At 41.9% G+C, this 13,980-nt stretch overlaps 1 protein-coding gene across 1 annotated transcript in view; it reads right to left on the reverse strand.

The window, feature by feature from the left end:
- TTC26 (tetratricopeptide repeat domain 26) overlaps positions 1–9,775 on the reverse strand; it is a 49,039-nt gene extending 39,264 nt beyond the window's left edge. Inside the window, exons 1-4 of the mRNA XM_035338384.1 lie at positions 9,619–9,775; positions 9,389–9,526; positions 9,168–9,260; positions 1,654–1,768 (exon numbers count right to left, since the gene is read on the reverse strand). Of these exons, the coding sequence (XP_035194275.1) occupies positions 1,654–1,768; positions 9,168–9,260; positions 9,389–9,526; positions 9,619–9,621 (349 nt within the window). The 5' untranslated portion in view covers positions 9,622–9,775. The remainder of the gene's footprint in view (positions 1–1,653; positions 1,769–9,167; positions 9,261–9,388; positions 9,527–9,618) is intronic.
- Positions 9,776–13,980: the final 4,205 nt, after the last annotated feature.

Raw genomic sequence — 13,980 nt, forward strand, 5'->3', positions numbered from 1 at the left:
AGGAAGCATCAGTATGCTCACAAGAAAGGCTTAGCATCTCACTACAAGAACAGGCATGCTACCCTACTTAAACAATTACATACAAATCAGGAACTGACATTACCAGTGTTAGCACTACGCTATTTTCTGTTCCCTCCTGCAGCTACTTTCCCTATGTCATGAACTCCTTTCTTAATATTCCTGCCCTTTTCTGTTAGTGGTTAGAGCACCACTAACCGCACCACGTACCTTAGCACTCACCAAGCTGCTAAGCTGATCTGAGGGGCAGGGAAACATTAACCTTCCTCACTTCCAGCTCACAGCTAATAAAGATGCATGCCCAGCTGTGCATCTGTCATCTCTAGAATGGATTACTGTAATTCGCACTATGTGAAGCTGATGACAATGAGCAGGCTCCAACCGGTACTGGACACAGCCACTCGCTTTCTCCATCGTTTAGGTATAGTGACACCTCAGGATCTATTGTCCAGTTATTTTTAGTTCAAATCCTGGATTGTAATCTCCTAAACCTCAAGCTTGTGGTACTTTAAAGATAAAATTATTACTTGTGAATACTAGAATGTTACACACTTCTTGAACAACACAGATCACTTATTGAACAATACAGATCACAAATCAGCAATACAGAATACAAAGCCCCGCAGGAAACTTTTTACTTTTGGAAACAAAACATTTTCAGTTGTGGGAATCAAGGTCAGAATTTTCTTTCAGAGGACTTTAATGAGATACCAGAATCTAACCATTTATAAAAAATACCATAAAACTGTCCTCTTTGGAGGGGCTCCTCCACAGTAGCAGAAAATACACTTTTCTCCCTATTTTCAGCCCAAGACTAGAAAAGTAAAGAAAGAAACAAAAAAGAAAATGAAAGACTCATTTAGAATCTTATCCTAAAAAGGCAAGAATCAGAAGCTGACTGAGAACATTACTACTATTAATTCAACTTAGAAAGCACTGTGATACTATGGTAATGGGAAACAAGATAAATCACTAAGATAAACGGAAAGTGATGGGTAACAAAATTAAACTGCAGAAACATTTTTAGGCAGTAAAAATTGCCTTGGAATCTAATTTCAATTTCTCTTTTTTCAATGATCCCATGCATGTTCAGATTAGAGTGGAACTGTAATAATGTGACTGCAGCAAACTCCACTCCTTGAGGAATCAGATCCCTAGTATCTAACTTACAAGGCAATAAGACCACCTACTAAGTCACTCAAACTGCATAAACAGAATTATTGTCCACATAAAAGAGAATGCTAAATTATCTCATATGCTTATTTTTTGATAGTATCACTATCCTAATTAGCTTCATCTGCACTGGCTCAGAGACATGGAATCAGTCAAAAGAAGAGTAACTTTTTGCTGCTGGTCAGCATATGCCGGGTTTTGTATTTAGAAATTAATCAGAGAACTTATTTTCCAGATGCTTCTTTCAGTTCCAGCTGCTCCACCTGCCCAAGCTATTTTTAGGGAGCAAACTGCATTATAACTCTTACGTTGAATGGAAGAAAAACAAACAACAACAAAAAACACAGCTCAAAAGTATCCTTTATTCCTCTGAAAAAAAAAGCACCAGATACTTCCTCTGGAAAACACTTTTAAGTGTTCAAGTCAACAAATAGTTCTTTCCATCACAGACATACATCTCACCTTTCAAGGCTGCTTGTTCAGCTTGTGTATACATCCCCAGGAAGAAGTAGGTACATGCCAGGTTTACCCAAACATCAGGATTGCAAGCTGGTTGTTTGGTCAAGGCCTCATATTCCTGTAACAGAAGGGGGGGGATGATTTGTTTTTAATTGTTTAAAAGCATAGGTGTGTATTAAATATCATTTTTTCTTCCATCATTTAACAACGTATTTAATTTTTAACAGCATATATTTAACAGTATATCAGTTTGACGTTGGTGCTGGGGAAGCTCATGGAGCAGATTATCTTGAGTGCCATCACACAGCACCTACAGGGCAAGCAGGCGATCAGGCCCACTCAGCACGGGTTTATGAAAGGCAGGTCCTGCTTGACAAACCTGATCTCCTACAAGGTGATGTGCTCACTGGATGAGGGAAAGGCTGTGATGTGGTCTACCTAGACTTCAGTAAGGCTTTTGACACCATTTCCACAGCATTCTCCTGAGCTGCCTGCTCAAGGCTTGGATGGGTGTATGCTTCATTGGGTCAAAAACTGGCTGGGTCCAAAGAGTCATGGTAAATGGAGTTAAATCCAGTCGGAGACCAGTCACTAGCAGTGTACCCCAGGGCTCAGTACTGGTGCCAGTTCTCTTCTAAATCTTTATCAATAATCCGGACAAGGGGATTGAGTGCACCCTCAGTAACTTTGTGGACAAGATGGGTGCGAGTGTTGATCTGCTCAAGGGTAGGAAGGCTCTGCAGAAGGATCTGCATAGGCTAGACTGATGGGCTGAGACCAGCTGTATGAGGTTCAGCAAGGCCAAGTGTCAGGCCCTGCACCTGGGGCACAACAACCCCAAGCAGCACTACAGGATAGAAGATGAGTAGCTGGAAAGCTGCCTGGCGGAAAGGGACCTGGGGGTATTGGTTGATAGCCAGCTGAATAGGAGCCAGCAGTGTGCTCAGGTGCCCAAGAAGGCCAGTAGCAACCATCCTTGCTTGTATCAGAAATATTATGGCCAGAAGGACTAGGAAAGTGATTGTCCCTCTGTACTCAACTCTGGTGAGGCCTCACCTCAAATACTGCATTCAGTTTTGTGCCCCTCACTACAAGGACATTAAGGTGCTGGAGTATGTCCACACAAGGGCAATGAAGCTGGTGAGGGGTCTAGAAAACAAGTCCTATGAAGAACAGCTGAAGGAGCAGGGTTTGTTTCAGGTGGAGAAAGGAAGCTCAGGTAGACTTTACCGTGCTCTATAATTATTTTAAGAGAAGCTATAACGAGGTGGAGATCAGTCTCTTCTCCCAAATACCAAGTGATAAGACGAGGAAACTACCTTAAGTTGTGTCACGGGAGGTTGAGGTCAGATATTAGGAAAAAAAAATTCACTGAAAGGTTTGTGAAGTATTGGAACAGGCTACCCAGGGAAGTAGAGTCACCATCCCTAGAGGCCTTCAAAAAATGCATAGATGTAGAGCTTAGGGACATGGTTTAATGGTGGGATTGGCAGTGCTATGTTAAAGGTTGGACTATGTGATCTTTGAGGTCTCTTCCAACCTAAATGATTCTATGATTCTATATAATTAAATTATTCACATCACCCAACATATTCCTAAATTCATTGTCCTTCTTACAACTATTACATTTTAATCTAAGATATGTTCAGCAGCCCTCTTTTGTTTACAGAAATGGAACAGACAATGGGGACAAGCAACACTATGAATCTTCGCTGCAGGAGCATGAATTTTGTCAGTGTTGTAACAGTTACAAAGCCATCAACATAACCAACCTTTCCTCCATCATTTCTGATGCTTTCCTAACTCCTCCTTCAGTCAGAGGAGGAGTGATAAACACCCAGGAAATCTCTGTGAATACTTTCCGAAGCAAGTGTTAAATACCCTGTTTTAAATCTGCAAGTAGTGTCACAGCATAGATTTAAACAGTGGTCTCCAAAGTGGGGGTACATGAAAGATAATCCAATGATGTGGGAAGAAAATATTTTGTACCATTAATAAATATTTTCAAAATAGTGTTTATTTCATATTTATATATTTTTAATTTCTATTTTTGTGTATGTTTTATAATTACATAATATGGTAGTACTGTACATATCAATAATATTAGTATTGATAATACATTAGTACATTTATATAATTTTTAAATAAATACACATATACAACAGGTATGTGCTTAAAATTTTATACTGAGAGAGGTGCACAAACAAAAATGCTTGGAGACTACTGTATTAAAACATAAGCCCAGAACTCAGTACTGGGCACATTCAATACTTCCTTATAGATAAAAATGTAATTATAGCAAATATACTAAAGTGTGCTTAACCTCACCATTTCTCATATGAAGATTTACAGCCAAAAGCTATTGAAAGCCACTGGATACTATATTCTGATATTTCTTACACAACCACATTCATGACATATCCCTTAATACTGCTACATATATTGCTTCATTTATTGTTATTTGTTGAGAAAAAAAATAGTAAAAACTAAGCTATAAATCTTTCAATCTACTTTTTTAATGAAGCAGAAATCACTGCAGCTACAAGCGATATTCCTAAAGATAAACATCTTTGCTCTGCATAACAATAGGTACTAAAAACACAGCCAGGGAGATCCCTTGATGCTATTTTTTCCTTTATCAGGCTTCTGTTAAATTACTAGGAAGGACCAGCCCAGTGAAAGTGCCTCCTGCTGGTTCTCCCACTCTCCATCCAGTCATTTCCAATAAGGCAAAAGCAGGCCAGGTCATTCAAGGTTCTCACAAGACCTGCTTAAAGAATGCAATCCCCATAATTCCCAATCAGCATAAGCCTCTCATCCCTCCCAGCAACACACCCCGTTGCTGACTCAGTATTCTTCCTCCAAACATATGAATTGGGATTTCCCCCTTCCTAGTCAGTCTACTAGATTGTGCCACTATGGGAGGTAGTCTTTTTCCCCAGGGGCAAAGAGACATATTATATATATATATATAAATCACTACAGAAAATATGCTATGCCCAAAGGCAGAGAATTCCAAGAACAGACATATGCTGAAAACAATGAAGTTTATAGTTTGCAAGCATAAAGATTTTTTTCTGTTGCCAAGTGAAAGCAAACTGCACTTCTGAACAGAAAAGCTATTGGTAAGGTGTGCCCTTGAAAGCCAGCCCGGTCTTCCTAGTCTTCAGGGACTATCTGTCCTTCAAGAAGACTTTAAAATAAATTAATAAATTAATTGATCAAAAACCAAACCAAAGCAAACAAACATTTACATATAGGCCAACCTTTCCTACTGAGATCAGCTCAGTCTTGACACAGGCCTGCCACAGAGCTCCCAGAGACAGGCCCCTGCTCTTTATTGGGACCATCTGGAATCTTTCAAAATCCATTCAGATTAAATGCACCCAAAGGTCTCTTTTGGCTATGGCTTCAGGGAGGTTAATTAGAAAAGACAAAATGCATAAACACAAGTTGTCTTCTGGCTTTGCCTTTCAAGGCAAGCAATAAATAAAGTGCTATAGGAGTACCAGTGTCAATCTATGAAAACACAATAAATAAAAATGAGGAGCATTAGTCTTCTCTACCCTGTACTTCTAGGCCATGAGCCCAGGCTATGTGCTGTTGCCCCTTCCCTCAGCAAAAGGCATTCAATGTTACATTCTCTCAACAACTACTTCATGGGAGCTTTTTGTCTGCCTTGCCAAGAAAAAAATAACACACCACCATCCAACCAACACACTCCAACAGCCTTCCCAACAGTCAACCTGTGGCATATTTTTGCCAACGAGGGCCATAACAGCTTCTTGCTTTTTTTCCACTCTCTTCTACCTCTCTTCCCTACCAGGGGACAAATGCACCTTTCCAAAGAAGCAGGCTGCCAAGTAGATTGCCTGTGACTACAGACACCTACTGCCAATGTTGAGGGTGCTGAGCAGAACCGTGCTGGCCTCATTGCTGGTCAGGATTCTCCAAGCTCATAAATGCTGGTTCTGAAGAGCTATTAAACAGGCCCACACACAAAGGCCTCTTATAGTTGCCTCAAAAGTGCTCAAAGGAGGTGTGGAGATATGTTTCCTGATTACAGTAATGACAGAGAAGCGTAGAGAATTTCCCAGCGCCAAAAAGTCATCTTTCACTTTCTAGTTCCAGCTGCCTGCCAGGAACTTGAGTGTTCATGTATTCTCATAGTCCCAGCAGAAGCACTCAAGTAAAACCAGATATTGCTCGTGCGTAAACCATTACCCTATTATAGTCCTATTCCTGTCATGCTTCATTATTTGACTGAAATAATCCTAAATCAAGTCAGGTTAGGTAGGAGGTCCTGTCCAAGCAAAGAGGTAGAGCAGCTCCCGGTTCTCTGCTGGAAGGGAGGCACTCAATAGAAAAGCCTGCCTGAATCCCTTGCTGTAGTTTGTTTCTGCCAAAATCTCACAATGTATTGAAGGCTCTGCTCTCACACATGCAGCTGACGGGCTGAAATGGCTAAGCATTACCATATCTGGCAGCTCCCTTTCTTAGGTCCTGGATGCTTCAATTTGTAAGAACAGGGCAGCCCAGAAACGGACTCAGACTGATGTTCTGATTCTGGCTGGTCCTTGGGTGACACTGGGAATGCTTTCAGGAAAGGTTTAAGACAAGTGCTATGAACAAGTCGTGAGAAAGACAGATGGGGGGGGGGGGGGGGTTCCCCCATTAGGAACAGAAGAGATGGAAGACTCCACAAAACTAATTAGATCCTCTCATTGACCATGGGGGTCCTGGTTGCCATATAATGCCAAGAAGTCTCTAGCCACCCACTGTTAGTAAAAAATCAGTTTGTGAGTGTGAAAGAAGCCGACTGTCCCCAGGGAGGAACTGCCACCATGAATGCTAGAAAGCTCCAGTGCAGGGTCACTTGTCAATAGGTGCACAGCAATAGTGATGATCCCACCAGACAAGTGTTGGTGGTATACCCTTTGAGAAAGGCTTCTACCTGCTAAGAAGGGGAGAGTGTGATGTTAGTCTGGCTGAAGTTAGAGCTTAGCCTAGAGACTGACAGTTGGTGTCCCTACAATAGGGAAAGAACCACATCTGATTGTGCTGTCATTTTCAATATTGCTGTCATTCTCCCTGAAGGTATTCTTGGAGTTGCAGGCCTGTCTGTTTTTCACTTTTTTCCCCACCTCTCCTGGTAGATGATGACAGCCACCTCAACCCAATTCCCAAACTTCTCTGTAAGTTGCCATGCAACCAGCATGCCTAACTCACATGGAAGTATCAATACAAATAAAAGGAATAATGAGTAGCTGAATTTCTGAAGAGCCTCATCAGGTATAAGTAATATAAACTACGGACTAGGACTATAGTGACACAGGCTTTGTCACTTGCAGGCACCTGAGATTGTGAATCATTTGGTCTGTGCGTAATGTTACTATGAGGATGAGAAAATTCTTCAGAATTCTCCAGACACTCATTTACTGTGGTCCCAGCACCCTCCAGAGTGCTCCAGGAGTTCAGATAATCAAGGAATTTGTCCTTGAGAATACACCAACACTTCTGTAAAACAGCAGTGAAGACTCTGCATTGCACTGCGGCCTTGAAGCTGATAACTGAAAGGGAATTCAGCCTCCACAGTCAACACTCTTTCCCTTGATCACTACAACATTAGGAATTGCAAACACAATGTTCAGTCCCAAAAGAAACTAGGCTGAGATACACAAGCTCATTTGCCACATGACATGAAAGTGACAAAGATATCAGGATTTGTCACTGTGCCAAAATCAATCGTAAAGGAGAAGAGATAGGCCTTGTGATCTCTCACTTTAAAAGGTTTGTATGCATGGTTTATGGTTGGCTTTTTTTTTTCCCCTACTAGGATATTAAAATAGAAAAATAGAGCGGTTTGTAGTTTTTAAAAGCCTGAAGCAATAGCATCACCTAGTGGTGAATCAAACACCACAGACAAAATCTAATCTCTACAAAAATAATGCTGTTATTCCTTCATTGAAGGAAGCATTTAAAATCTGCTCTGGCTATATAAGCACCTACTGGGTATTCCAAAGAGCAGAATTTATTTTTGAAGAAATTCCAAACTATTCTTTGTTTGTATGCAAACATTTTTTAGTCTTTTTAAACTTCCACTCCCTATTAACACTCTAACATTTAGATATAAATTACATAAAGCCACTGATTGCTATATTCATAATCTTAAATGACAACTCTAAACGTGAATATTAAGTTACCGTTATGTTCTATGCTATTGTTTTACATTCTATAAACCATGTATACCATCAATTCTCCCAACAGATGTTTCCTTTTTAACTTTTAAAGTAAGGGGAAAGTGCATTGTGAACTTGGAAGCTATAAAAATTCTGCCTCACGTTAATCTTGTGCATATGATCACGTTTAACTATAGTTAAACATCTAACGTTATCTATAGAACAATGATGATATTTTGTCTTTTAATCTATTTCACCATGGTTATTTTGCTTCGTTAATACTTCAAATTATCATCTGTTTTTAATACTTCTCCCAGGGAATGCAAGTTAAAAGACTGTTAAATGTTTACTCAGCGTATAGCTATACCTTTACAGCAAATTGTAATGGAGATCTCCACCAATTGACATTGGCCAAAACAAATAGGACTAAAATGGTGCAGTACGGCCTTGTATGGATGCAGAAATTCACACCTGTAGGAATGCAGCAATGAGACAAACACCTCTCAGGCAGACTGAGTTGTTTCCAAATGTTCACTAGCTTATATGCAGCCTTACGGGTATCACCACACAAGTCTCCACAACCCTCTCTGTGCTGGGGTGTACACTGATTCCAGCCCTCAAAGGTACAAAGCACAGTAGGCAACAAAATCTGTTAACACTTCTACAGAAAAATATGCAGGCCCAGCTTCCAGTGACACTGGCAATAAACTGACTGCCAACAAAATGAGCTTCATTGGAGACATAAATGGAAGAGAAAGAACTGCATATGGATTCACGCACAAGAAGTAACACAACAGCACTGTATGGTGCAAATATTGGTATTTTACGCATGTCTGAATAATCAACATGTCTCTTAGTAACTTAAAACTTTTGGAGAATGAGAATGTCTTATTTCATTGCATTACCTCATATAAGAAAACGTGCAGAAGAACAATAAAGTACATCAAATAGCCAGAGACACCAGCCTCCACAGACAACTAAAAAAGTCTATATATTACAGATAATGTACACAACGAAGACAAAGGCATAATTAAACCTGAAAACAAAACCGTGGAAAGTTAACTGCAAAAAGTGTATTGAAAATTGAGGACATGAATTATGACATTAGAAGGGACAAATGAGGTTACTGAGCCTAGTATTAAGTAAGAGTAAATAACTACACAGGATCTATTTTCATGGGCAAATACCTCTTTTTCAACCCAAACTGCTTTCCTACCATATGTCTGTAATTTAACTGGCTGGCAGGACTGTTCCCTATCGCAGAACATCCTCCTCCTGCCATCCCTTCAGCCCAGGTTCCCGACTCCCTACTCGGGGAGCAAGCTTTCCTCACCTTACCTCTAGCGCTCTCTTGTAGTCACCCAGATGAAAGGCAGAGTACCCGATCCAGAGGTCGGCGTCCTCCTCCTGCTCACCCACATGCCGTTTAAACTTTGGAAAGGAGAAAGAAAGAACGTGAGCGTTTTGCCCGGGCCCTCGGGGGGCTCCCGCCTCCGCTCCCCGACGGCGGCGGCGGAGCCAGGAGCAGGCGGCGCCCCCAGCCCCGCCGCCGCCGTTACCTCCAGCAAGGCGATGGCGCCGGTGAAGTCTCGGAGGGCCAGGAGCTCTTCCAGCTGCGGCACCTTCTTCCCTTTCTTCCTCCGCCTGTCTCCTGCCGCCGGGGCGCTCCCCACGGCCGGCTTGGCCCGGGAGAGCATCTGGGCAGAGAGCGGAGCGGAGCCGGGTCAGAGGGGCCCGGGGGGACCCTCCCGCCCGGCGCCCCCCCATCCCCGCCCGCCCCCTCTCTCACCATCCTGCCGCCGGGCCCGTGCTCCCCGCTCCGCCGCCGTTGCCGTTGCCGCGGTAACGCCGGGACGGAAGGAGGCGCAGGCCCGAGGGCGGCCGGCGAACGGGCGCCGGCTGGAGGCAGGCGCCGTCCCCCTGAGTTCCGCCGCCTCTGCGGCGGGTGTGGGTGTCGTGTAGGCACCGGCAGAGGGGGCCGGTCCCTTGCCGGGGCTCCCTGGTAAAAGAAGGGCACCCTTGGGTGCCGCCTCGCCCGCCGCAGGTCCGGAGGAGCTGGCCTTTTGATCCTCTGGTCTCTGTTTGCCTCATGCACAGAGGCACGGTCATGCAAATGAGTCTTCGGGTTGTTCCCCACACCTCATCATCGCCCCAGTGTTTGGCTTGGGGGTCTTTGTCCTTTCAATAATCATCTTGCAGACCCTCTCCAGTATCTGGCCCAGACTTACCAGTCACTCCTCTACTTGGCTTTCAAGTCATTTGTCCTCCTTGCTCGCTAGACCATCTTCATGTTTGCTAGTGAATACACATGGACAGACACCCCCAAACAATATGAACGCATTAAGTTTCTCCAGTTGCTGGTACCCCAGACACATGGTCTAATTCCGCTTGCTGGCACTAAAATCTCCATACACACACATGCACACGGAATAGAGTCCCTTCATACAATAAAATAGTTAGAAATGGAGTTTAATATGAAGACAAGACAGGCTGTGCCAATCAGGTGCAGGGCACAGCCAGAGAAGTGTACTGACCATCAATTCCTCTAAGCATGGACAGCCCCTTTTATCCCCTTATCCATGCAGGTTCCTTCCTAAACCATGGACAGCCTCTTTTATCCCTTTATCCATCCATAATGATTCCTTCCCAAACCACCTTGATCCCTCCCTTTTCCCACCTTTAGTCCTTCCACTAAATATCCCATACTAGGTTCTGTGCAGTCGCAGAATGCTTTTCCCTGGCATCCCATGATGAGTCTCACACGCTTGTAGTCAGTACTGCCCCTCAGTCTGTAAGGTGCTCTAGACAGCTTCTCCCATTGATCTTGAGGGGCTGATCGCTCTCCTGTGGCAGCCCTGGGAGGAGCTAGGTCAAGGTGGATGAGGTTATTTGGGTTCCTCACCTCTCATTGTTCCTCAGTGTTCCCTTGTTTTTGTGCTGAAGTCTTCCATCACATAAGCTTACATGAGCCTTTCCCTGAAGGTGGCGCAAAAGGCTGATGCCTGCTGCCTGGTGTTTGCAGACGATGAAAGGATGAATAGATAAAGGATTTTTAGTTGCTAGAATCCTCTCACCTGGCCAACCTCAACATAGTCAAGGAGACACTGACCAGGAGGTCCCATGGCAGAACCTCATGTTGGAAATGGGACACCAGCAATAAAAGGACCTTTTCGCTGATTCAGCAGGGCTGTTCATGTGCTCCAATAAAGAATCATGGTTTGCTGGATTGTTGCTGGTAATATTCTCTTGGTAGGATGCTATGTAGCCAACAGGTCATACCACATAGATGTTTATAGTTTTTGGTAAAAACTACCATCTGGTAAAAAATACCAGATCTGGTAAAAACTACCAGATGGTAGCCATTCCATCTATATTACCATAAACATGATCATCCAGAGTATAATATAAAATGTTAGGTATGCAGGTTGTGTACATTTTAACAGTATACAATACATGATCTCTTTGGAAAATACTGGAAAATTTTCAAGCACAGTGGTGACCTTGTTTCTTGTAGCATTTCTGACATTGCGGTTTGCTGCAAATAGAACAGATCTGTTCTAGTTACGTAGGAACACCACACAATGTAATTCCCCAAACTTTCTTCTTTTATACTTTCTTAATTGCACCATTAGAAATTCCAGTGAAGAGGAGCAATAAATTATGCTACTGTTGACAACTACCCAAAAACACCTGTCCATGGAGTGTTTTAATGAAGTATCAGTATTTCTGGTTTTTCTGCTTCCTTGAGAATAAAACTTACTTGCACTCCATCAGAAAGAAATAAGATTTTTGTTGTTATTTGCTTGTTTTGGTACAAACAAATATATCCTGTCACACTGCAACCATTTGAAACCTAGTTCAGCAATAAAGAACTCTGTACTTCTTCAGAGTATGGATCCTATGTTCACATTCTCCCAGTCACTTCAAACCAGCTTGGCCCGTGAAAAATAGAGTACTTGCAACTGTCCCTGAGAAGTTATGCTGCAACCAGAATCCTTGGGAACATGATAGCATTGTGATGATGTCCCTTGCTTATGAATGGGTTTTCATACCACAGGCCATAAAGGAAAGGAAATAATCTACTCTCCCATAGAGGATTTTTCTGTAAGAAATTAATTTCAATTTAGTCAATCAAAGTGATAAAGATTAGGTACCACTGATTTGCCTTCCTTTCATAGCTCTTCTATATTAAGTAAGGTATTATATTTGTCAGGAGGAAATTCATTTTCCATAAATAATTCTGAAATTATTTTTCAGAGATTAAAGTTTTTTATTTTTTTGATGCTGTCCAGATTGTATATGTAAACTATTTCTTATAATACACATATCTGTCCTCTTATCAGTTGTCCAGGATTTTCTATTCCCTAGCAGTAAAATAATAATAATAATAATAATAATAATAATTCTGCAGGCCAGAACAGCTTTGCAAGTGTAAGAATCTCCTTGTCAAAACCCTATGAAATCAAGAAAAACATGTAGATTGACAGGGATATTGTAAGATGTCTTTTTCCTTTCAGATCTTAAACAAAGCCTCAAAGTACTTCATTTCAAACTGAAATAAAATAATAATTTTTGTAAATACCTCACAGTAATTTTCAGTACTGCCATAGAACATTCTGGCTCTGTACAGAAAGCTAGGAAAAAATGAAGGCTTTGGTTTATTTATTTTTTTAGTATAAAAATGCCGAAGTTAACTGAGTAAATAAGGGGAAACAGAAGGAGCAGAGATGTCACTGCTGGAGATTTTATATTTTTGACTGAAATGCAACCATGCAAGCACACAGTATGATTAGACAAGATAATAATAATAATAATAATAACCACTGAAAATACGTATTGACTACATTGCTTTCTCCCATCTTGTACATAGATTCTTTCACAAGATCTGGCTGATCTAAGAATCAACATACTAAATACAGCCAAAGTATTAACAGAAATGGAAGAAAGCTCTCAACTGCATCACTGGTTTCTACCATTTCCCAGTGGCTTCCTGAATTCTTACATGGTGGATCCGAAGCTGAGTAATGTCTGAGAGCTAACAGAAGTGCAGTACCTGTGGTTTATCTGTGGGCACAAAAGGGGATGCTGTCAAGTGAGATAAAAATAGCAGCCAAACCAGTTCCTTTTTATTTGCATGGCACCAGTGGGATTCCAGTATCTATCTGCACTGTGAGGGGGGCTTTCTTGACCAAGTGTTTTGTGGCGGTGGAAAGCAGCATGCACAAGTGTGAGGTGTTTCTCTGTGGCCAGCTCTCTGCTCATCAGAGGGAGCTCAGAAGGGAGAAGTCTGACCTAAATGGTGCTTCAGGAGGCAATTCCCCTAAGCACAGTTTATACAAGCACACCTCTTTATTGTGTAATTTCATTGCCTCCAAAAAGATTATGTGTTCCACAAGGGTTAGTTTCAACTGAACTTCAACTCACCTGCAACATGGGAAAGTAAAAATGTATTCTAACTGGACTTACTTATTTTTCAATTATAAAAGTGGAGACATAAAGTAGAACTGGAGGCTCCATTTAATAGCAAGGACCCTTCTTAGCTGCTTCAGCATGACTCAAACAGAATTCTTGTTGAGAATTCTCAACAAGCAAAGATGTGACTCTGCCTGTCAAATCATTCTCTCATGTGTGAGGTCTACAGAAATATTAAAAGATAAGGTGGTGACTTTGACTGTGATTTTGTGTCCAGCCTTGCTGGCTTACACACTGAGGTGTATACAGGATGCTGATAGCCCAATAGCTGGTGATATTCTAGTCTAATCACAACTAGCTGTCAAACAAAATCACAGACTGCCATCAGAATTGTAAATTACACGTCTTAACAGGTAGGCCAAGGGTTTGAACACATCACAAAAATTAAGCTATTTCCTGACTTCTAGAGTTGCTACCTGTATGTTGTGTGGGGGCAATAGAAGTAGGGGGTAAAATGCTAGAATTTGGCATTATGGTGCTTGGTGTGGGCTCTCTGCATATAAGAGTGGTCTAAAGCCTGTTCAGAGCAGTAGGAGTCTCCATTCAAATCTAGTGTACACTAAAGTCAGTTATGGACGAGGACTGAAGTAGTTTAATCCTGTATTCTCGCTAGCATCAAATATTTGTAGCAAGTCTGGTGTAGCATTTACTACTGAGATGCAGATTAGAGTGGGTACAG

Source organism: Oxyura jamaicensis, chromosome 1 (genome assembly GCF_011077185.1).
Source record: "Oxyura jamaicensis isolate SHBP4307 breed ruddy duck chromosome 1, BPBGC_Ojam_1.0, whole genome shotgun sequence".
In the NCBI taxonomy this organism is placed as follows: Eukaryota; Metazoa; Chordata; class Aves; order Anseriformes; family Anatidae; genus Oxyura; species Oxyura jamaicensis.